The sequence below is a fragment of the Vitis vinifera genome, chromosome 9 (genome assembly GCF_030704535.1).
Source record: "Vitis vinifera cultivar Pinot Noir 40024 chromosome 9, ASM3070453v1".
Taxonomy (NCBI): Eukaryota; Viridiplantae; Streptophyta; class Magnoliopsida; order Vitales; family Vitaceae; genus Vitis; species Vitis vinifera.
Window position 1 is genome coordinate 8,895,585 of NC_081813.1, and position 23,818 is coordinate 8,919,402.

The 23,818-nt window shown below is 36.8% G+C and overlaps 1 protein-coding gene across 5 annotated transcripts in view; it reads left to right on the plus strand.

The window, feature by feature from the left end:
• The window catches only part of LOC100265253 (uncharacterized), a 42,000-nt gene extending 21,164 nt beyond the window's left edge, over positions 1-20,836 (plus strand). For all 5 annotated transcript variants that reach the window (XM_059739647.1, XM_002270136.4, XM_010656546.3 and 2 more), the window contains 8 exons: positions 4,140-4,211; positions 4,396-4,467; positions 5,055-5,126; positions 7,474-7,545; positions 16,719-16,862; positions 18,378-18,449; positions 19,490-19,636; positions 20,318-20,836. In XM_059739647.1, coding sequence (XP_059595630.1) covers positions 4,140-4,211; positions 4,396-4,467; positions 5,055-5,126; positions 7,474-7,545; positions 16,719-16,862; positions 18,378-18,449; positions 19,490-19,636; positions 20,318-20,502 — 836 coding nt within the window. In that variant the 3' untranslated portion in view covers positions 20,503-20,836. The remainder of the gene's footprint in view (positions 1-4,139; positions 4,212-4,395; positions 4,468-5,054; positions 5,127-7,473; positions 7,546-16,718; positions 16,863-18,377; positions 18,450-19,489; positions 19,637-20,317) is intronic.
• Positions 20,837-23,818: the final 2,982 nt, after the last annotated feature.

Here is a 23,818-nt window from a genome sequence, read left to right on the forward strand (position 1 = left end):
ATGACTCACACGGAAGCGACGACAAAGTGGAAAAACGAGGAACCATCTTCTGGAACTTGGAGAGACTAGGGTGGCCCAGACGATTGTGAATGAGGAGAGGAGCATCAGTGGAAATGCAAACTGCAGGAGATGAATCTGAGGTGAGGTGATAGAGGCCTTGAGACTCACGTCCTATGCCAATCGTCTTCCCCGTACTCCGGTCCTGCAAGGTCACAAATTTATCAGAAAAGGTAATAGAGCAATTAAGAGTACGAGTGATTTTGCTGATGGAAATAAGATTAAAAGGACATTCAGGAGTATAAAGGACAGAAGTGAGAGGTAGAGAAGGCAAAGGAAGGGCCAAACCAATACCTTTAGCCACAGTTTGAGAACCATTAGCTAAGGTAACAGTAGGTAAATCAAAGGTAGTAGTAATAGAGGAGAAAAGATCCTTATTACCAGATAGGTGATCAGATGCTCCAGAATCTAGAATCCAGGGTCCAAGAGAAGATGTGTGGGTAAGGCAGGCAGAGGCATTACCAGGCTGGGCAACAGAGGCAATAGAAGCCTGAGATGTCTGAGATGCGGAGGAGCTCGGAGGCTGAGGCAGCGGAGAATCAGAGGACTGGGCCATATGGGCAGTGCGAGGAGGTCTTCCATGTAACTGATAGCAACGATCGCGAGTGTGGCCAAGTTTATTGCAATAGGTGCAATGAGGACGTTGGCCTCTACCTCGGGTACCACTGCGTCCTCCTCGAGAGGTAGTTTGAGAAACTAACACAGAAGAATCTGAAGCGCTATCAGATGGCAAAGTCTGAGTGGACGAGATACGGAGGAGGCGAGCAAACACATCATCCAAGGACGGAACTGATGAACTACCAAGAATCTGATCACGAATAGGCTCAAGATCCGGACGGAGGCCGATAAGAGTAAGGACCATGAAGAACTTGTCAAGCTGTGTTTGTTGAGCCCCAACATCAGGAGTAAGAGGCATCACAGTCAAGAACTGCTCCTTAAGAGAGGCAATCTGGCCAATATAAGTAGATAGATCCAAGTCCTGTTGGTTGAGATGGACAATAGCAGAAGCCACCTTATAAAGACGCTGGATATCATTCGTGTATAATCCTTTGGCCTGAGTCCAAAATTTAAAACAAGTTTTATAGGCCTGAAGATGAAGAAGAATTCGGGGATCAACCGATTGCCATAATACACTACACAACTGTGCATCTATCTTCCTCCACTGTACGCGGTCGACCTCAGGGATATCTGCCTCCTGTGTAATCAAGTGATCCTCATATCCTTGACCCATAAACCAAAGTTCAACAGAGGCAGATCAGGAAAGATAATTTTCACTCCCAACTAATTTCTCCGAAGTAATCATAGGAGATCCAGATATGACAGAGGAAAAAATGGAAGCTTTAGTAGCCATATCCACTTATCTGGAGAATGAAGTATGTTTGGATCGAAGAGAGCCCTAATACGGCTTCAGATTGCAGCGTGGCACCACCGAAAAAGGGAGACGGCCTCAGATCGCGGTGTGGTACCACCAGAAAGGGAGAAGAACACTTCCCAAGGCACGTGCAGGGATTGGAGTGGAGAAAAAGTGGTCGGAGCTTCGCCGGAAAGACTGTTTGGAGGGCCGACGGAGACAAAAATCCCCAAAAGAGGTACGTGCAGGGCTCGGATGGGAGAACCAGGGAGGTGGAAAGGCTGATCGGCGTCAGGCGAAGCTGGAGGAGGAGGCGCGTCGCCGGAAAAGCTCTCACGCGCCCCCACGCGCCGGCGCGTGAGATTCAACCGCCGGCCGGAAAATTGCGCGTGGCCGGCGCGTGGCTGCTCTTTTGGTGCTGGTGCCTTCACAAAAGTTGGAGATCTCCTCCAGGCGCTCCTTCTGGTATGGTCGGTGTCGGAAAAATAGGTCGCCGGAAAATTTCGCCGGAAAGTTCGCCGGAAAATTTCGCCGGAAAATTTGCCAGCGGTGAGTGGTTTCTAACGACGATCCGACTGACCGGAAAGGATTGGGAGATGGGGAAGGTGACCGGAAAGAAACACGGTCACCGGAAGGTTTCCCGGAGTTGATGACACGGAAAACAGGAAAGAATTAGGTTTTCTTCCTTGGCTCTGATACCATGTTGAGAGAGAGAGAGAAAGGAGAAAAACCTTATTCACATTCATTGTAATCTCTACTTACAATTGAGAGATATATATATACAAGGCTAGGAGTCCTAACTACCATACATGTGACCTATATTAACAAGGAAAGATAGTATACTATACATACATTATATTCAACAGAAATGAAAGACACAAATAAACTTTAAGTAGGATTAATATTAATTGGAATTAAATTAGGATTAGTATTTGTTGGAGTCAAATTAGGATTAGCTAATTAGGTTATAAGACAATTAGAATTGGTTGTAGACTTTGGATTTTTTAGAAAAGTCTATAAATAAGGCTAATTAATGTAAATCAAAGTAATTGATTGATGGATAATAATATTATGTTTTCTTGCATACTTTGCAATTCTCAATGGCGACACTTTAAGGGTTCTATCCTCCTCTTCTTATCTTATTTTTCTCTATTTTATTTTATTTTACTGCAATTAACTTTATCCCTTGGTCCTCTCCTAAAACCCTTTTTTGATTGTAGGCAATCATCCTAGGGTTGTCCTACATCATATGCCTGTGAGGAGTGTAGTAGATCACCTGATTTGTAGGGACATGGATCCCCATCTTGGTGATGGAGATGTGGTAGTATACCCTAAATCCACACGGCATCTCCTTCACCAGGAGATGAAATAAGTAAACCCCTTAGGCATCAGCCATGGGCTGACATTCACATTGTTGGAATCTCTGGTTTCCAATATCTAGTTAGGAGTGGGCATACGTATTCTAGTATTGTAATACCTTAAGAAAAGAAAAGTGTATGGAAACAACAATGATAAAGTAAAATACATGTAATGCTGAATCAGTGGAGATTCTATTTTTCCTTCGCTTTTCTTTCTTTCTTCTTTTTTTTTTTAAAGGTAAAATATGATTTGTTAATATATCCCAACAAAAAGGGGCGCATCCCAAGTGCATGGGAAGAAAATATAAAGTGTCATAGGTGAGAAAAAAGAGAAGAAAGGAAAGAATGAAACAAAGGGCTATAACCTCTCCGCAACTATCAATAGATGCCAATTTTTAATGATTTAAAATGAAAAAATCATATTATTTTTTGTGTCTGATTATAGGAAGAGTTTTTTTGTTTTTTTAGGTAATGATTGGGAGAGTTTGACTGTAGAGGAATAGCATATTGGCATTTTTACTATTAGGCATTGTTTGTAAGAGCATTTTAAACCCTAAAATTAACTCTTTGAATGTCAAACACAACTTTTAAGGATGTTCAATTAAATACTCAACTATGGGCCTCAGAAGTCCCAACATGATTTTATCTATATCTTGAGAAAGCACGGAGATCCCTGCTCCTCAAGTGTGAGGGAAGTTGTTTTTTATTTAATTAAAATTTTGAAAATGCAAAAAACAATCTTTTTTTTAATAAAAACCTTTTTAAGTTATAGTTCTGAAACATTAAATCAATTGCGCATAGTGATGGTTTTTTTTGCTTCTACTTTTATTGCTAAAAGTAGAAGTTAAAAACTATTGCAAACAGGCTGTTAATGTCAGGAAAAAATGAAGGTAGCATAGGAAATTAAAAAGGTTTTTAAATGTTAAGATTGAAATCTCCTCCAAAGTCCACTTTTTGGATCATCTACCTTCTCATTCCTTCCTGTTACAAATTCTATCAGAGTGAATCCAGGTACTTGAATTTGGATTTAAGGTGTGCATGCAAAAATATGGCACTTTAATCTGCGGCGATGCTGAGATGCTGGAGAGTGAGTTTAGGATTTGTGCCTAAACTTCCTATACTTTAGCTATTTCTGTCAGGTTTTCTTTGGTTTAGTGAAAATATGCAGCTGAGACATTATCATCCTAATAGATCAGTACACTTGAGCCTTGTTCCCACATGATGATCAGTTTGATCATGGGCACATCGTTTATTTTTAATGTTCAACTCTTTGCAAATATAAAAAAAATGCATATTTCTGAATTTTGTCAATTCAATATGTTATTCATGTTTGAGTTTTAACTTGAAATCTAACTTGGCTCGCTTCCTTGCAGATCTTCCTTCCCTGTTGTCTTTAAATCTTAACAGATCTATGCTATCTGATGATGGATGTGAGAACTTTGCACGTATGTTGCATTGAAAATTTATTTTACCCTTATTGCTTTGGGACCTTGGGTTGGGCGTAGAACTGTGGAGTTTTTTTTTTTGCTTTAATTGCAAGATGCTTTTTATTTTCATTTCTATTTTTTACTAGAAAAACTTTGAAAGCAGCTTTGGATTATTATTTATATAATCTTCATTCTTTTGTAGGACAAGAGAATTTGAGAGTGTTAAACTTGGGGTTCAATGACTTGACGGATGCATGTTTGGTACATTTGAAAGGTGGTTTCTACTCCTCTTGTGGAAGTGACTGAAATTGTTGTTCTTTTTCCTTCAATTTTATGCTAGAGATGGTATGGACAATCAAACATATATCTTTTAGAACTCTCATAATTAATTTGGGAGGGAGATCCTCCTCTAGCTGATATGCACACAGATATGTTACTGCTTTTTGTCATAGTTGGTTTCATTTATTAACAATTGACGTCTAAGAAAAGGTGTTGTTGACTGTGGGACTACATAGTAGTAAGGTTTTATTGAAAAAAGTCGCTATAGTGTTTCTAAAAGGCCCATATGTGCCATGCTTGGTAGTGGGTTCCCATACATAAATTATTTTACCTTACAGGACTTTCCTGGCTAGTTGATATATCTTAAAAGTTATCTTTTTTGATTGTCAAACATGTTTATATCTCTTAGCTACTAGGTCAGCTATACAAAGCTTCATTTCAATTTTTATTTATTTATATTTATATTTATTTGTTTATTTATTTCTAGCTTTTGGCTCTATATAGGCCCGTCATTTATTAATGCATAATTTGATTTACTTCTTGGAAATTGGTTATAAGATCTGATTATTGTGCTTGCTGCAGGTTTAACAAATTTGGAGAGCCTGAACCTGGATTCATGTAGAATTTGTGATGAAGGGCTTGCAAACTTGACAGGTTAGAGATTATAGTTTCCTTCAATTTTGTTTATTTGTCTTGCATTGTTTTTGTTGTGTAGGGGAGTTCTATTCTCAAATATCAGGTGAAGCAGTCATATCATATTGAAACGTGTCCTTTTGTATATTTCTTTGAAAGCATAAGAGTTTAAGAGTTAGACAGTAACAAATGGATGGCCTTCCATTCTGGTTTCCATGGAAGCCCACTTTTATTCTCTTGGTGATTTAACATTGTAGCTTTGTTCTAGACTACGGATCACTACATTATGTAAAGAGTTCTCTTAAAATAAAATTTCAATTGCACAGTCAAAATAAAATTCAGATATTGTTGACATGCTATGTAAATAGACTTTCTTTTACTTGGTTTCTTAATATCTTTGAAGGCCCAAATGCATTACATAAATGCAAAATGAAGTCATCACAACAAAGCACTGGAAAGGCTTACAAATTCCAATGATATCATTCATGGAGTCCTAAGAATAACCTTACCTATGCAATGGAATTAAAGAAATGGAATCATTTCAAATGTGAAAAAACAATGTCCAGTAGGGCAACACCCAGAAGGGAAGGAGGGGGAGGGGGAGGGCGAGGGCGAGGGGGTGGGGGTTGGGTGTTTAACCCAATTTTAACCTGCGAGATAACAAGGATAAACAAAATATCCAAAATCAAATACAAGATCAAGAGACACAAGAATCTTTACGTGAAAAGCCCCACGCTAACCGTGGAGATAAAAAACCATGGGATCTAAGGTTTCAAATCTAAATTCACTATATGAGATACAAAATTACCTAACTGCTTTACCCTAAAGACTTATTCTCTAGAACCTACAACTTGATCCATGTGCGTGACCCAACAATCTCCAATTGCTCCAGTGAATATATTTGAACCTCATTGAAGGGATGCAGGTCATCCAATAACTGAAGATTCAACACTTTGAATCCTTCTTGAGAGATTGAAAATGGTATGGCAAGTTAGGCTAAACCTCTCGGTGAATCTTTCTAAGTTTCTCTCCCTAAAATTGGTTATAATAGGGTTTATATAGGCCTTCAAGCCCTAGGGGATCGGTAGCCTGAAGTTTTTAAACTTGATTTGCGTGAATAATCTGAAAATATTCTTCCAGATTTTGCATGAATGCTTGAGTGCACTTACCCGTCGCTTGAGCACTAGTTAAGCGCTTGAGCGGTCACAATACTTGAATGTTTTTTCCACCTCTTGAAAATAAAAAGGAACAAAATTGCCAATTTACAATGAAGCCTCATTGTCCTAACAAAATTCCAGATAAAATACTATGGAATTAGTTGATTTCTATTGGATCAAAGACATTTTTTCTTCGAAATTGCATTTGTGAAGTTGATGGGTCAAATTGTATTTATTAGGAATCAGGGTCATTGTCTTCTTTATTTAGGAAAATGGAAGTACAAAATTGGATTCATGTTTGAACTTATGTTTGGGGGAGTATTACAGGGTAAAATGAGTATGTGATGAGGATGAATCTCCAAGATATACACCAAGAAGGGAATTGATATTAGTTACAATTGAAATTAGGATTAGTATTAATTGGAATTAAATTAGAATTAGCATTTGTTGGAATCAAATTAGGATTAATTAATTGGGTTATAAGACAATTAGAATTAAAGTCATAATGGCTTACTAGAATCCTAGTAGACTTTGGATTTCTTAGAGAAGTTTATAAATAAGGTTAATTGATGTAAATTAAAGTAATGAATTGATTATTAATAATATCATGTTTTCTTGCATACTTTTCAATTTTCAATGGTGAGACTCCTACAAGACCTTAGTGAGATTCTAAAGTTTCTATCTCTTCATCCCAGTATCTACTTTCTCTATATTTTTTATTTTATTTTTGTCTACCATAAACTTTATCCATTGTTCCTCTCCTTAAACTCTAAAAAATAAAAAACCCTAGCCCACCTATTGGATTGTAGGCAACCATCCAAGGGTTTTCCTACATTATTCTGATTTGTTGTATTTTTTCCAAACAATTTCTAGGCTAGATAGTTAAGTTTTTCTGTTTCTTTAACCTCTTGTTGATGTGTTTCAGAATTCTCTTTATGTAGATTTTGGTTTTTGTTTATTTGGCTATTTGACTCTTTATTTTTTAGTTAGGTTTTAGTATAAGAAACCTGGTGATGCTTTTTCCCTCAATATATGACAATCAACCGCTGATTGATTATTTTTGAAAAGCATTATGAGTGTTATTTAAATGATAGGATAATCTTAACTTTTCCTATGTGGTTGTCCCTTTTGTATGCCTATAGTAGTCACTTTTATGTTTTCGTGGTTTGTGCTAATTCTTATGGTTCTATTGTTTTGTTTCGGAAGCTCAGGCCTTCGACATCTGAAATGTTTGGAGTTGTCCGATACTGAAGTTGGAAGCAATGGGCTTCGTCATCTTTCTGGTTAGACGTTGTCTTCTGCATGCAATCTATAGAATTATGTCCATTTTTGATGAAAGTTATATAATATAATTTATTGATGGGAATTTCTTTTCTGGCACTGAAGGTTATCACTTTTTATTAATTTGATAGTTCACCAAACTAGTTTTTGCTGTCCATATATATGAATATATGTACTTAAGTAGATATGTATTTGTGGTTGCACCTGATGCCTAAAATTAAGTTTATTTGTGTCTAAGAGTAACATGATAATGCCATGTAAGTTGCTGAAGATCTAGTAGGTACAGCTGAGTTTTTTTGATGGGGCAGGGATGTTGGTAAAGAAGCTGTGACTTGTAGTGGAAGGTTTTATGGTAAGGCAGCTGGTTATAGGCCACAGTTGCATCTACATTCCCATTGAGTCATCTTGGTAGGCAATCAAGTTTTAAATGCCTAATTGAGGAAGGCATAGTTCATACTTTCCACAAGGCCATGATCATGTGGCATAGAGGATCCTTGATTAGTGATTGCATCTCTGCCCTGCATCCAAATATATGGCTTTTTATGTTGTATGATTGAGTGGTTCCTTTTGTGTTTATGTATATTTTTCGTTGCTAATTTTGCTTTCCTACGTCTTGTTTTCATTTTCTTTATAGGCAAGTATTCCTAGATTTTGTTTCATCTAAACTGACTCACTGCTTGCCAAAATTATGTATATGGGATTTCTTTTAGCTTAGAATCACAAATGTTTTGACTTTTTAGCAAGCTTGCACATTTTCTTGTTCTGAGAGATAATTACCTTATCATCGTCTTTGATATGATAAAGGGTGAATAAAAATGATTTTTTAAGGATTCCTAAAAGAATATGGTTTTAATTAGCAGGAAGATGCACAATATAACCTTTTTGGGGCATCCTCTGGCATAGGTGGAGTTTTATCCATTAGAGGCTACCATGTGGATGAACATGGTGGGTAGGGGAATGGAAACATCTCATTTATTATTTGCTATATATATATATATATATATATATGAGCTGCAGTTGGATCTTAGCTGCATTTTTTTTTCTGCTTTGAGGTAATATGAACTTATAAGTTAGGTTGGAAAAGATTGAGACATCCTGAAGTAAATGTGTTAAATGTGGAGCTATTGGCTTCTTTTTAGGTGTAAAATGCACCTGCTTCAAGTTTGGGGTTACTATTAGTTGCATTGTTCAGATCTACTGTGGTTTGGGACCTAGTGGTGGGAACTGAGAAGTTTCTTACTTGTTCAAAGAGAACGCTTTTCAAGGGTTGTAAGCTTCTAATGCACTGATTGACAACAGAACTATGCAGTTAAGCATGTGTGGGTGAGAGTAGTATTAGGATGGGTGATCCCTTTGGAAGTCCTTGTGTTGCACCCCCTTTTTAAAAGCCTATAAAAAGCAAAGGGTTGTAAGCTTGCCCTGATTAAAACAACCTCTTGACCTTGCCAGTTTCCTTCATGTCTTCCCTTGTTCTTCTGGTTTTGACCTGCATTAGACTAGAAAAACACTTGAGAGACTTCCTATTGGTGGACAGAAAAGAAGAGGAAAAAGTCCATTTGGTTAAGTAGTTTTGTTTGTGTTCTCCTATGGTGTTTGGAGAATTTAGGATCAGAGCCAGCTTGATCTCTAGAGGACTTTGATTGGGAGATGGTTTTGGAGGCATGAGAAGGGGCTTTAGTGAGATATAAGGGAGACTTAGGATGGTTTTCAAGCCCTCACTTGTATTGTTGATGGTTGCAGGAAATACTTGGTGGACTAGTTTCTGGTAATATGCATATGGTGCAGGAAGGCATCTCTGAAGGATCAATTTTCAGCTCCATTTTCTTCTGCAATCAATAAGGAGCTAAGTCGAGCACTGGAGTCTAGAAAGGAGTGATGATGGCACTAGATTCCATGTTCTATTAGAGATCTTTGTAATTGGGAGTTCAAGGCAGTGGTTTCTTTTATGGATGCATCAATAGCTATTGCATTAGGGAGTAAAAGGAGGACCTTCGTTCATGGAGTTTGACTACAGGGTTTTCGTTTTGGTCAAATCTTTCTTTGAGGTGTTCCTCCCAGGAATTTTGCTGCTTTTCTGACTATGATGGTTTGGTTTTCAAGCTTTTCATCTAATGTGTGTTTCTTATGGAAAACATTCTTGGTTAAAATCCTTATCATTGACCGGTTGATGAAAAAAGGGCATGTCCTGAAAATGGTGTTGTTTATGCTGTTAATGCCAGTGTTCTACTAGCTGTAACCTACTTCATTGCATTGCTCTCCATCTTTGGGAGACTATTTATGCTTTGCTTCATCAAGTGAAAGATTCCCTTTTTAGTTATGTGCTAGCTTTATTTGAAAGAGGAAGCAGAAATCTGGAAAGCTGCTGTCTAAATGTTGAAAAGTATATTCCTCAGGTCTTTGGTTTAATTGTTCAATGATTTTTTAGGGAGGTGGATTTTTTTCCTTAAAATGTTTGGAATAGGCTGTTAATGGATTGACTTAATGCTTGGGGATTTTTATTGCTATTGGTCTTCTCCTTTGGTTCTCTTGTTCCTTTGTGCTTCCTAGGATACCCACACCCATCCCCAACCCGTGTTTTATTGGGTTTGCCTCCTTTTGATGTTTTTAATATATATACTTGCTTAAATTTGTCAAGATGGAAGGCAATTGAGTAGAAAATTGTAACTTGGATTTGGGGGACTAGGAACATTGAATTTATCAAAATCATTGAGTAGAAGCTGGATCCTTGAATTAAGGATTGAGGGAAGGATATAACTGGAACCGTTTTAGAGGTGTATAGTTCACTGTTAGAGTTGAATGGGAACAAGGCTGTTGGACCGGATGGTTTCTCTTTGGATTTTTGGCAATTGAGTTATGATTTGGTGAAAAGGAGGTGATGGGTTTTATTGAGAAAGAAGATAAGAGAAAAATATGACATCTCATTCTTATTGATGATGATGAATATTTATATACAAACACATTTGAGTTGTACTATAATTCAAACCTTATCTTCCACTCTAATTCAGATTAATAGTAGACCTCTACTTTAATTCAAACTCTATCTCCTACTCTAATTTAGAGTAATGTTAGACTTTTGCTCTAATTCAAACTCTATATTCTACTCTAATTCAAACTAATAATAAGTAGATAAATATTAAAATTTAAATTAAGGATAAACATTTAAATAACAATATTCGTAGATTCTTGACGCTCCCCCTTAAGTTGGTGCATGTATATCTATCATATCCAACTTGCTTGTTAGATGTTCAAAAACTGGTCTATGAAGTTGCTTGGTTAGGATGTCAACCAGTTGTTGGGTAGTTGGAACAAATGAGGTGCGCATATAATACCAGCTTCAAGTTTTTTCTTTATGAAATGTCTATCAATCTCCACATGTTTAGTCCTATCATGCTGAACTGGATTATGTGTAATGCCAGTTGTAGCTATATTATCGCAATAAAGCTTCAAAGGGTAGATTGTTGGTTGTCTTGGCTCTTTTGGGACTTGCTTAAGCCACAACACTTCACAAACCCCATGTGCCATCGCTCTAAATTCTGCCTATGCACTACTTTTGGCTACCACACTTTGTTTTTTTACTTCTCCAAGTAACCAATTTTCCCCAGATAAACGTGCAATACCCTGAGGTCGATCTCTTATCAGTTACAAAGACAACCCAGTTTGCATCCATGTATACTTCAACTCCCCGTTACTCATTTTTCTTAAAAAATAGTCATTTTCCTGGTGTATTCTTCAAGTATCTTAAAATTCTATAAACTACTTCGAGATGCACTTGAAAAGGTAAATACATATATCTGCCATGCCCAGCTTGGATACACCTTCTTGAAACTTTGTATTGTTTAAACCTTTTGTGAGTATATCTGCTAATTGACGGTCAGTAGATACATAAGGAGTACAGATCAATCCACTATCTAGTTTTCCTTGATAAAATGCCTATCAATTTCTGTGTTTTGTTCGATCATGTTGCATTGAATTATGTGCAATACTGATTTTAGATTTATTGTTGTAGTAAGTCTCATTGGACAATCCCATTTAATCTTCAAATCCTCCAAAATAATCTTAAACCATAGTAGTTCACAAACTCCTTGGGTTATTTGCTCGAAATTTTGCTTCGGTATTGGAATTTGCCACAAAACTCTGTTTCTTCTCCATGTCATTAGATTTCCACCAAGAAAGGTGCAATACCCAGTAGTTGATCTTCTATTGACCACAGATCCAACATAATTTGCATATGACTAATCCTGAGCTTTGTTTAAATAGGGTGCCCTTTCTTGGAGACCTCTTAAGGTATTGTAGTACTCGGTTAGTAGCTTGCAGATGAGCCTCCTTTGGACCGTGCATGAATTGACTAATCACACTCACAACATATGCTATATCCAGTCTTGTGTGAGAGAGATAAATGAGTCTTCCTACTAGACGTTCATACATCTCTATCTACCACAATGTCTTCCTCAACCTCTCCAAGTTTATGTTTGGGATCTATTGATGTGCTTATTGGTTTACACACCAACTTTCTTGTTTCTTTAAGAAGTTTTGTTACATATTTCTGTTGAGAAATAAAAATTCGCCGCTTAGAATGTGCAACCTCAATTCCTAGGAAGTATTTTAACCTTCCTAACTCTTTAATCTTAAATTCCTTAGTCAAGCATTGTTTAAGTCTGCCTCTCTAGTTCATCGTTTCCCGTAATGATGATGTTGTCTACATATACCAAAAGAGCTATAACTCCCCTTAACGCTGAATACTTGATGAACAATGTATGATCTTTTTGACTTTGTTTGTATTATATGTTTATCACTTTTGCAAACCTTCCAAAATGCCCTTGGAGACAGTTTCAGCTCGTTTAAAGCTTTCTTTAGTTTGCACACCTTTTTTGTGGCTAGGTCACTACTAAATCCAGGAGGGACTTCCATATAAATCTCTTCTTCAAGATCTCCGTTCAAAAATGCATTTTTGACATCAAATTGTTGTAGATCCTAGTTATAATTTGCTGCCAAGGATAACAAAATTATGACTGTGTTCATTTTGGCAACTGGAGCAAATGTCTCTAGATAGTCCACACCATATGTTTGAGTGTATCCTTTAGCCACTAGTCTTGCCTTCTACCTTTGTAATGTCCCATTTGCTTTGTACTTTTCGAATGACACAACATGGGAAAATGGATACAAAGGGCGTTTAGTGCATTCTCTCGTTCCCTTGCTGATGGCAATAGGGAGATTTTGATCAATATATTTTTCAGATTAAAGTTGACTTGGTTTGTGAGGAAGGATGAGAAATTATTACCTCATTTCTAGAAGCTGCTTCAAATTAAAGTTTAGGAATTGCAACTTTCTTCCTTGAGTACACTTGGCCAGTCATTCGATTCTTAGGAGCAGGCTCAAGTGGCCATGACTCAGGTTCAGAGAAGTGGGGTAAGGATATTGGAGGTTCAGAGAATTGCGGTACGAGTACGGATACTTGATAAGACACTAGACTAGAGACTGTAGGAGGGTCAATGAGAAAGAGATTGATGAGATAGGAATCCCAATCCTTGTCTTCCTTGATGGAATTTCCCCCCTGAAGATAAGGAACAGGAAAATAGGACTCACTCTTGTTGAAAGGGACATCTGCTGAGACAAAAACCCTTTTGGAAGGTGGATGGTAACACTTGTACCCCTTTTGAGTTGAGGAATATCCTACAAAAATACATTTGACTGTTTGATTGCTTTTGGGTCCAATTTTCCCTTGTTTGGATTGTGAACATGCACAAAGGAGACATACCCAAATATCTTAGGAATGAGATGGTTTGTGATCCTTATATTAGGATAAAACAATGAAAGTATATCCATGGGACTTTTGAAACTTAAGACTTTGGAAGGTAATCGGTTTATGAGATGTGTAGTGGTTAGGATGACTCCCCCCTAGTAAGTTTTAGGCACATGTTTTTGAAACAAAAAAGCTCGTGTTGTATTAAGAAGGTGACCGTTTTTCCTCTCAGTAACTCCATTTTGCTATGGGTTGTTGACACATGACGACTCATGAATTATTACCTCATGTTGAAAGTATGGAGTGAGGACTTGATTGAAATAATCTTTGGCATTGTTGGACTGAAACCTCTTGATAGTGACACAAAATTGGTTTTTTATCATGTTATGAAAGTTTGGAAGAACAAAATTTACATCAGATTTGTGTTTGTAAAATAATCCAAGAGACCCTAGTACAATCATTGATGAAAGACACAAACCAACGTGCCCTAGATATATTAGGAACAGGGGAAAGACCCTAAATATCACTATGAATTAGATGAAAGGGCTCTGAACTTCTTTTATTATTATTGGTGGGGAAGGTTGAATGCTTGTTTGGAAAGTTCACATAGATCACAATGGAAACTCTTAACATCTAATTTCCTAAATAAAGAAGGAAACACAATCGTAAGAGTTCTAGATGACGGATGTCCAAGTCTACAATGATGAAGCCAGATTTTTTCTTTATTAACAAGGTGGTGCTCAAAAAGAAAAGATACCGATAACTTGCTTGATGTCTCAAGGTAGTATAGCTCGTTTCATTCTTTAACATGTTCAATCATCTTCCCCAAGTCCTGGTCTTGAAATGCACAATGGCTAGCTAAGATGTCACATTGCAACCTAAATCTTGTGTAAGCTTTTGTATAGAGACAAGATTAGTGGACAATTTGGGAACACGAAGCACATTTCTAAGTGCGAGTGTAGGACTAATTTGAACATCTCCCACACCCGCGATAGTGGTTAATGTAACCATTTGCTGTGACTATTTTTCTACTACTTGGACAAGAGTTATAGTTGTTAGATTGGTGTGATGAATGAGTCATGTGATTTGTGGCGCATGAATCTAAAACCCAAGAATTGGCGAAGGTTTCATATGAGACTTTTAATCCAATGGAAATAAGAAACTTACTTGAAAGTGCCAATGAGTAGGTACCTAAAGATTTCTAACTTGAAGGTTTATCAAGAGTTTCCAACAAAGCTTTTAATTTTTCAATCTCCGCTTGATTGAATCCACTTTGTTCTGGGGATTTTTCTTCAACTGGTTGAGCAGAGGACAAGTTGGCTTGCCCATTATCCCTTTGTTGCCCTCCATTGTAATCCCATTCTTTGTTGGATGTAGTTGGCTTACCATGAAGTTTCTAGCATTTCTCCCATGTATGTCTAGGCTTTTGGTAGTAAGTGCACCATAAGTTATCCCTTTTTTCACGGTTTGAAGCTCTTGATCGATCAGTCTTTTTGTTATCAGTATTGCTAGCCTTTTGATCACTCCCTTTGTTAGCAACCATAGCTGAGCCTTCCATATTCTAGGGTTTAAGCATGACACTTCTCTTGCTTTCTTCTGCTTGAATAATAGAGATTGTCTCATTCAAAGTTGGAAGTTCTTTGATTAGAATTGGAAATCTAACTGGGTCAAACTTAGCATCGAGACCAACTAAGAAATTATAGACTCGATCTTTTTCGATATAATTCTTTAGGATTGCGACATCTTCAGAGCATTTTCTCTCAATGCATCGATAGTGATCAAGTTATTGTCATAGGTTTTTTAACATGTTATCATACTCTGTGACGGCCTTGTTTTCCTATTTCACTGCTCTGGCCTTGACTTTAATTTTGTACACTTGTACTGCATCTAGTGCCTTTGAGTATGTCTGGTGAACTGTATCCTAGATGTCTTTAGCAGTTGTCAAGAACATACTAGTGTCACTAATTTCAGGCGTCATTGAGTTTCACAACCATGCCGTGATCATTGAGTCTTGCTCTTCCTAGGCATCAAACCGAGCGTCTCCTCTTCTTGGTCCAGTTTCCAAGAGATGACTTAATTTCCCTTTTCCTTTTAGAAAGGTATGAACAAGCTGTGATTATTTTAAATAATTCTTCCCATTAAGCTTGTATGTTGCTTGAATGTTATGCAATTCTCTTGTGTTGTGATTGGTAATCACTCCTTCAGATTAAGGAGTGATAGGGGTGGTTTCTCATATCTTAAGACATTTTTTTTTTTGGGTGAAATATAAAATCTTACAGGAGGGTAATTGGTAACTTATAGAAACCTGTTATTGGAAATATAAAAGGCTCTTATGGGGGTAACCTATAGAAACCACTTGTAGAGCTTATGGATGTGAGATGGAGACAACCGCAACAGTGCGTTAGAGGTTTGGTTCTCTCGGTGACCACAAAAGTAATGTCGGACCACAATTTCTGACGATATCGATAGCACGGGAACAATTGAAGTCCTAACGAAGGCTCTGTTGTGCTCATGACGTGTTCGCGAACTTTGTTTGCAACAATGAGGAGGGTTTCTCTTGCAATCAGTGATGACGACAATGATTTTCGTCGGCACAAGGTGATTGATGGCTTAAAGATGACGCAAAGACGAAGGCACTGTGAGAGGCTAAGACTGTTCAACCTGTGCTTGTTGTGATGGCTAGAAGGCAACGGTGCGACCTTAGTGGCGCAACGGTAGGGTGAGGTAGAGACAAGGGTAGCAACATTGAAAAGGACTTGTGTTTGCTTCAACACACTTGCTATTGCAGAAGGGGCGTGATTCAGGTAAAGGAGACCTTTGAAAGTCGACAATGAAGGTCGACACTGAACTCGGCAATGAAGGCCGAAGATAATTCTTCTCCCAATTTCACTAGCTTAGGTCTCTAATACCATGTAGAAGAGAGATGGAAGAACAAAGGGTGAAAAATTCTTTTTTTTTTTTAAATTTTCCACACACACACACACACACACACACACACACAACACTGAACTCGGCAATGAGGGCCGAAGATAATTCTTCTCCCAATTTCACTAGCTTAGGTCTCTAATACCATGTAGAAGAGAGATGGAAGAATAAAGGGTGAAAAATTCTTTTTTTGAAAAATTTCTCACACAAAAAAAACGAAAAAAAAAATCCTAATACCTAAATTAGAAACTTTCCTACGTCAATTACAACAAATCCCTTTGATTACAGGATTACCTAATTCTCTTCTACAAAATCACAACTTCCCTAATTCCATTCTTCTATACCATACTCTTGTTTGTTAATATGTAATATGGAAGGTATTAATCAGCAGGTTTGAGATGAAATGACAACTTTATCGTCAATATGCTTACTATGAACACAAAAAGTAGTCAGTAATTAGAGGATGTATATTCTGAGTTAACTAAATTTTGCTTTCATCTTTTCTTGCAGGTTTGGCAAATCTGGAGAGTATAAATCTGTCTTTCACTGCAGTTACAGACAGTGGTTTAAGAAAATTATCTGCTCTATCATCTCTTAAATCACTTAATCTGGATGCTCGCCAGATTACAGATGCTGGCCTTGCAGCTCTTACAAGTAAGTGTATTTTGGTGGATGTTGCATTCCCATTATTTGATAATGCATGTGAAGCCTTCAAATGCATAATTTGTAAACGTGCTTTCTTATTTGGTGTAGATGCTTTGATCATTTAGGTTTTTAGGCATTTCCACATTGAGAGCTGCCTAATTGTTCCATATGAGATAGCATTAGCTTTATTGCTATGTTCTGAATTCTTATAGAAGGGTGAAGGATCAGTGTTGACATTGGATTTTGATAATCTGCTGGCATCAAATTCTTATTCCTTGTACTTAAAACAGAATAAGTCACATATGTCACAAATGCTTTGGAATTGGAGTTTTGTATTGTCATATGTAGCATATGGTTATCTTATGACTCATGAATTGATGTTGGTCCTTTTTAGACTTGATATACTAAATGTAATCTGTAATTGTATTCTTGCTGAGTTGACACAAGTGTTTAGGGGAGTTAAGTAGGTATACCTATATAACTGCAAGTCATGTCCTTCAAATAAAACTAAGGTGGTTACATGGTGACACACTTGGTATATAAAAAAGAGAAAGATATATGGCATGATCAGACAAATGAACTTCTTTACCGAGAAAATGGGTTAGCAAGTATCAGGCACTTGCTTTGTATTTCAAGATGCATTAAAGTACTTTGCCCAATTCATTTTGGATACAAGCATGTGTACTACTGTGTTTTTTACCGGATCAATTCTCTCTATATCTCTATTCAATCACATTTAATCAATCTGTCCGTTATTTATTGGACAATTAATGAGGATATTCTGACCAAGTGTTCATTGTCTTCTCTAAATTATTTTGGGATTGCTATTTTCTTCTGTACCTGACTAATATTTTATGGTTTGTTCCACAAGTCCTTTGCTCATCTGTAGTTTATCTAGGAGAGGTCTTTCTCATCATAAGGCAGATAGGCTGAAATGGCAGTATGGAACAAATTTTTTTTTTTTTTTTTGATAGACTAGTATGGAATGACATTATGGGTCCTTTAAGAATTACCATTTAGCGGTACATCACAGGTCTTTAGTGCCAGCCTAAACGCACTGCTTCTTAGGAAAGGGAGAATGTAAGATATTTCCATGAAGAGTATCATGAACCTGAATATCATCTATGGCAACTGGTTTTATTTAGTTTTATTTTTTTCCAGTGAAATTTTAACATACTTGCCAAGTTCAGTTACATATTTTACAGAGTCTTGCTGCATTTCATGGATGCCTATTTTTGAGGTGTCCTTGGTTGTTTCATGTTTGCCCTGTTAATCGTTAGGAATGTGGTGTGGGAATGATGGTATTGAAAATTATTAAAACTTTTTTATTTTAAGTTTTAGTAATAAGACATCATATTAAAAAAAATTGATGATGAGAATTAAATGCTAAAACCTGCTGAGCAAAAATCTGAGTCCTGGCACCTTGGGAAGTTACCATCTGCTTTCTTTGGGAGATGTGATTATTTCAATCTGATGCCATAGATGCATGCTATTAATTGCATATTTCTGCTTCTGCTGATGCAGGTTTGACTGGACTGACTCATTTGGATCTTTTTGGAGCTCGAATTACAGATTCAGGCACAAGCTATTTAAGAAGTATGCAAAGATTGATTCTTTTGTTTGTAATGCTGCAATCTTGTACTTCCTTAAGACCAAATGTTCGGTCCCCTGATCTCATGTGCTGATAAAATAATATCTTATAAATGCAGTTTTATTTATTACGGTTTAAAGTTCTGCCATGAGCTTCTGTGTCTATAAGTGAGAAATTGTTCTTTCTTTAAAAGGAATTCTTTGATAAGGGTATCTGATTGATATATCACATCCAAGGGTACTGTTTTACTGGCTGTTATTCTGTATGCTGGTTTGCACTTGTATTATGGGTATGTTATTGAATTCCTTTTAATCCTGGATTGGTTATGCCTGGAACGAGTCATGAATAGCATAATGCATTGAATAGAAAACAGTTCTATTCCAGACCTCTGCCACAACATTTTCTAAACTTACTACTTATGGTGGATTAAGTACAAAGCAATGTTTTAGAAATATGTTAGCTGCTTCCATGTGCATAGAGAGCGTATATGGGAGTAAAAACCCATTTGCTGCCCTCACTGCCTCCATGAAAATATGCAAAGGTTGGTGGATTATCATCTAACATTATACTATCAGGAGAGAAGGAAATAGAGAAAAATAGAGACAAACTTCACATTGGGCTTGATTTAACAAAACCATTGAGCTCCATGACAAGGAAAAACCTTTTGCCTTGAGTTCTGCATTAAGCTCTTGTTTCCTGCATTCTGTTTTTCCATCTTTATTCCTTTATTTTCTGTGATTGATATGTTTTGAGCAGGGGCCCTAAATTTGTTTTGTAGTTTTATCATGTTTCTTCCTGTTTGAAGAACCATAGTGCAACTGTTAATCACATATTAATTACTCTTATACAGCATATTAAAGTTCTATTTCTGTGCTGGTGCTGGTATTTTGCTTTCTTGGGAATGAGTTGCACCCTTAAGTTCTACTTGTTTCTGACCTATCCTTTAGGAATGTGAGAAAGAATAAAAAAGTTACTGCCTGTGCACTGTAAGCTTTTGCTTTGTACTAATTTTTCCCCTATTTTTTTTTCTTGGGTGTCAAATCAGACTTTAAGAATCTGCAGTCATTGGAGATATGTGGGGGAGGATTAACTGATGCTGGTGTGAAGAACATTAAAGATCTTACTTGCCTCACAGTGCTAAACTTATCACAGAATTGCAACCTGACTGATAAAAGCTTGGAATTGATTTCTGGTATTTGCGTTTACTTCTCTTTATTTGAAGAATCGATAATTGCTTATAGTAAAACTCAATTTGCTGGATCGAAGAATATCATACCATATAGCTGTCTTGGAAAGTATGCAGAATTTTTTCCATTTTTTGTTTTTCTGTTAAACTTTTTTTAATTTATGTTAGGTGAGGATTTCTGTAAAGATAAATGTGACATCATTTGGTCAATCCTGACTTATGTGCATGGGAATGGCTTCACAGAATCTAATTCTCAGTGGGAAACCCATTTCATGCATTATAACCTTGAAGCGTTTTCTCCCTCTTCCAAATTCTCGAACTTAGAGAGTGCACTGCCAAAATTTGGTAGAACATGCTTGTCCATGGTTTCATCTTTTGGCTGTCCTAGAATTGAATGCTAAATTTCGTTTGAGCTTGAGAACCCTTTGCATTAGGAGCAATGCCTGAACTGGAAATAATGGTTATTGGGTTACTTCACTCCAATCATATACTGGAACAAGCTTGGAACTTGGGAGTCTGCAGTTCTGTATAGATTCTAGAATAAAATTGCAATTGCCATGATGATGATGATGATATCTCTTTCTATATTTTTACCCTGTAGCTTGGGTTTCTGTATTCTCGTAACCATACATGCTAACTATCCTTCCAATGTTCCCTTTTTTTCTCATACTCTCCCATGTGATGCAGGGTTGACTGCGCTGGTCTCTTTGAGTGTTTCCAACTCTCGTATAACCAATGCAGGGTTGCAGCATCTGAAGCAACTGAAGAATTTGAAGTCACTGACACTGGATTCGTGCAAGGTGACTGTGAATGACATTAAGAAGCTCCAATCAAAAGACCTCCCTAATCTGGTAAGCTTCCGGCCCGAGTAGTTTTCGTGATTTATTAGATATTCTGAGTAGCTCCTGGTCAGCATGGAGCAGCAGTGTATATAAGAAGAATAAAACAGAAACATTGAATAAACTGTACATATGGGTGGATCTGAATGTGGGTTTTAGCATGCTGAGAATCCAAGGTTCTGATGGGATGTTATGAATATTTTATACAAAGCATTCCTCGAACTTGTGTAGATGTGGAAGAAAATGTAGACAATCTTCTGCTGCATGTTTGATTGTTGCTCCTTTGTGCAAAGCTTTGTATTGAATGTGTACAGATACACTGAAAGAAAATGGAAATGTAGATAAGCTTCCTTGGCATGGTTTTACATGTGCTGCTGCTGATCCTTTAAGGTATTATTATATGTATTCAGCCAGCTTTTGCTGCCTGCTCACGGTGGTCTTAGTCTTGTGAGGTATAAGGTTTTTCAATTGTTACTTATTTTGTTGGGCATTTCTATAGTTTTGCACTTTAGGTTCAGATGTGTTGGGAGCAACTTAGGGTCCATTGTTAACTGTTTTTAAAATAAATTGTCTATTTTTGAAAATAGAAAACAGTTTCCTAAATTTAAAGTATTTTGGATAATTTCTTTTAGAGAAGAAGGTATTTTTGAGAACTTTTTTAGAAAATAGGGTGTTTTTCTAATTATATATTTTAATTGTTTTTAGTTATTTATATCTTATTTCATTTTTTAGATTATTTAAAAAAATATATAAAAATAAAGAATGATTGAAAATAAAACATTTAGATAAAAGTTATTTATAAAAAAAATTCAAAAACATGGGAAACGAGTATGAGAATATTTCAAATTTAAAAACAAAATTTTGTTAAATTGAGTATTATAGAATTGTTTTTGAAAAAATGGTCCAAGCTTGCACCACTAGAGAAAATTTATAACATAATGTATATCTAATCCTATTGTCATATTAATTAAAAATTAAACTATGATTATGTTCGTGATGGGATAATATGTTTTCTCGTAATTAATGCTAAATTTTTATGATAAACCTTGTGCTACTAATCAATCTTTCTATCTTATAATTTTTGTTTTTCTTATTGTGCATTTGTATGAATACCCATTTATATCTAGTAAATCTTACGACTTTAGGTGTTTGGATTATAAGTCAAATTCTTCTCGTTTTATTAATGAGTTTAACTTTGCCTGCATAACTTCTTTTTATTTTGACAAGTTATTTTTGTGTTGATATTCTTTCACATTTTCTTGTTTGAGATCTTCATTATTTTAATTGTTTTATTTTTATTTATTTTTATTTTTTATATGTGAACATAACTTATTGAGATTTCATTAATTTTAGGTACTTATGCTTCTTTAGGGGTTACTCATTCAATTTGTACTTCTTTAAAGCCTATTTGTTCAATATGTGTCTTTTTAGGGGTTATCTAATTAATTTGTTTGTGCCTCTTAGGGGGTTATGAGTTCACTAATTTTAGATTAATGAGTCAATTTTTTGGGCTCTTTGAGAGTGCCAACTTTTCCTTGTGTTTCCTCTTTCAAGGAATTACATTCTTTGAGTTGATAAGTTTATTATGTTTCAAGCATATTGTATATTCATTTATTAATTGCCTCGTAGGGGTATCAATCTGTGTTAGAGTATTTGCAAATGAGATATGTGACTTTCTCACTTTTTTTATATCAATGAATGCATTTGATAATTGGTTTGCAGGATTTTGCAAATGAGTGATTATTTAAACTTTTAGTTCACATTGGTTTCTATGAGGATTAAAATGAGTTTCCTCATATGGGGAATTACATTCTTTGAGTTGATAAGCTTATCACGTTTCAAGCATATCTTGGATTCACTTATTAATTGTTTTGTAGGGATATCAATTTGTGTTGAAGTATTTTTTTTTTTTTTTTTTGATAAGTAAGCAGATGTTATATTAAAAAGGCAAAAAGCCACACAACATACAGGATGTATACAAAGCAGCCAAACCCAAAAGCCACAAAAAGCCCACAATCCTACCTACCCTCAATTGGACGCGAGCCACTCTAGAAAACCTATGAGTGAAGAGGACTCCTCTCCAATATACACCCTAGCCCAACTCCACAAATTACATACAAAAGAATTTTTGAGTTTCTGTATAGATAAGAATCCCCCCCTAAAAGCTAATCTATTCCTTTCCTTCCAAACCGTCCAAAAAATACACAACGGGATGGAAGTCCAAACCTTTTTCCTTTTTTTCCCCACAAAAGAACCCCTCCAACTGAAAAGCATATCTTTAACCGTTTCAGGGAACACCCACTGAATGCCAAACAAGACGAAGACAATCTCCCAAAGGACCCGGACCACTGTACAATGAAGAAGAATATGATTTACAGTCTCCTCTTCACACCCACACAAAAAACATCGGTTAGGGAACTGCCACCCCCTTCTTTGTAGTCTATCCAAAGTTAGGACCTTTCCCCACGTGGCCTCCCAAGCAAAAAACACAACTTTAGTTGGGACCTTGTCCACCCAAATGCCCTTATTCGGGAATACAATATCATTCGAAGCAACAAGGAGGTTGTAAGCCTCCTTAACCCTAAAGATGCCACTTCCCCCACCTTTCCATAAAACCGAATCCTCTTCTGAAGAGATTTTGTAATCCCTTAGCATGTACAGCAAATTACCAACCAAATCCACCTCCCAATCGTTAAAGTCTCTAGAGAAACTGATATTCCAACTTCCTTGGCCAAAGCTAGGGTCCCAAACTTCGTTCACCGTTGCATTCCTATGAGCTGCCAACTCGAATAAAAGAGGGAAAGTTTGGGACAGCGCTGCATTGCCGCACCAATGGTCAGTCCAGAACCTAACTTTGGTCCCTTTACCAACCTTGAACTCTATGTTATCCCAACACCAATCAGCTTCCTTCAGAATCTCCTTCCAAACTCCCACTCCAAACGTCCCACGAGCCTCATTAGTCCTCCAACCAAGGCCCTCTTGACCAAACTTCTCCATAATCACCTTCTTCCACATCTTATCTTCTTCAAAGGCAAACCTCCATAACCATTTTCCCAACAAAACCTTGTTCAAACGGGCAATCCTCCTAATGCCAAGGCCCCCCTTCTCCTTTTGAGCACACACCGCCTCCCAGTTAATTAAATGGACTTTCCTTTCCAAGCTTCCCCCTCCCCAAAGAAAGTCTCTTTGGAGCTTTTCAAGCCTTCTCGCCACCATCTTGGGCATTCGAAACAGGGACAGTTGGTAGATCGGCATGCTGGCCAACATGCTCTTAATGAGGGTAACCCTCCCGCCTTTGGAAATGTATTGCCTCTTCCACAAGGCTAATCTCCTCCTCATCTTCTCCTCC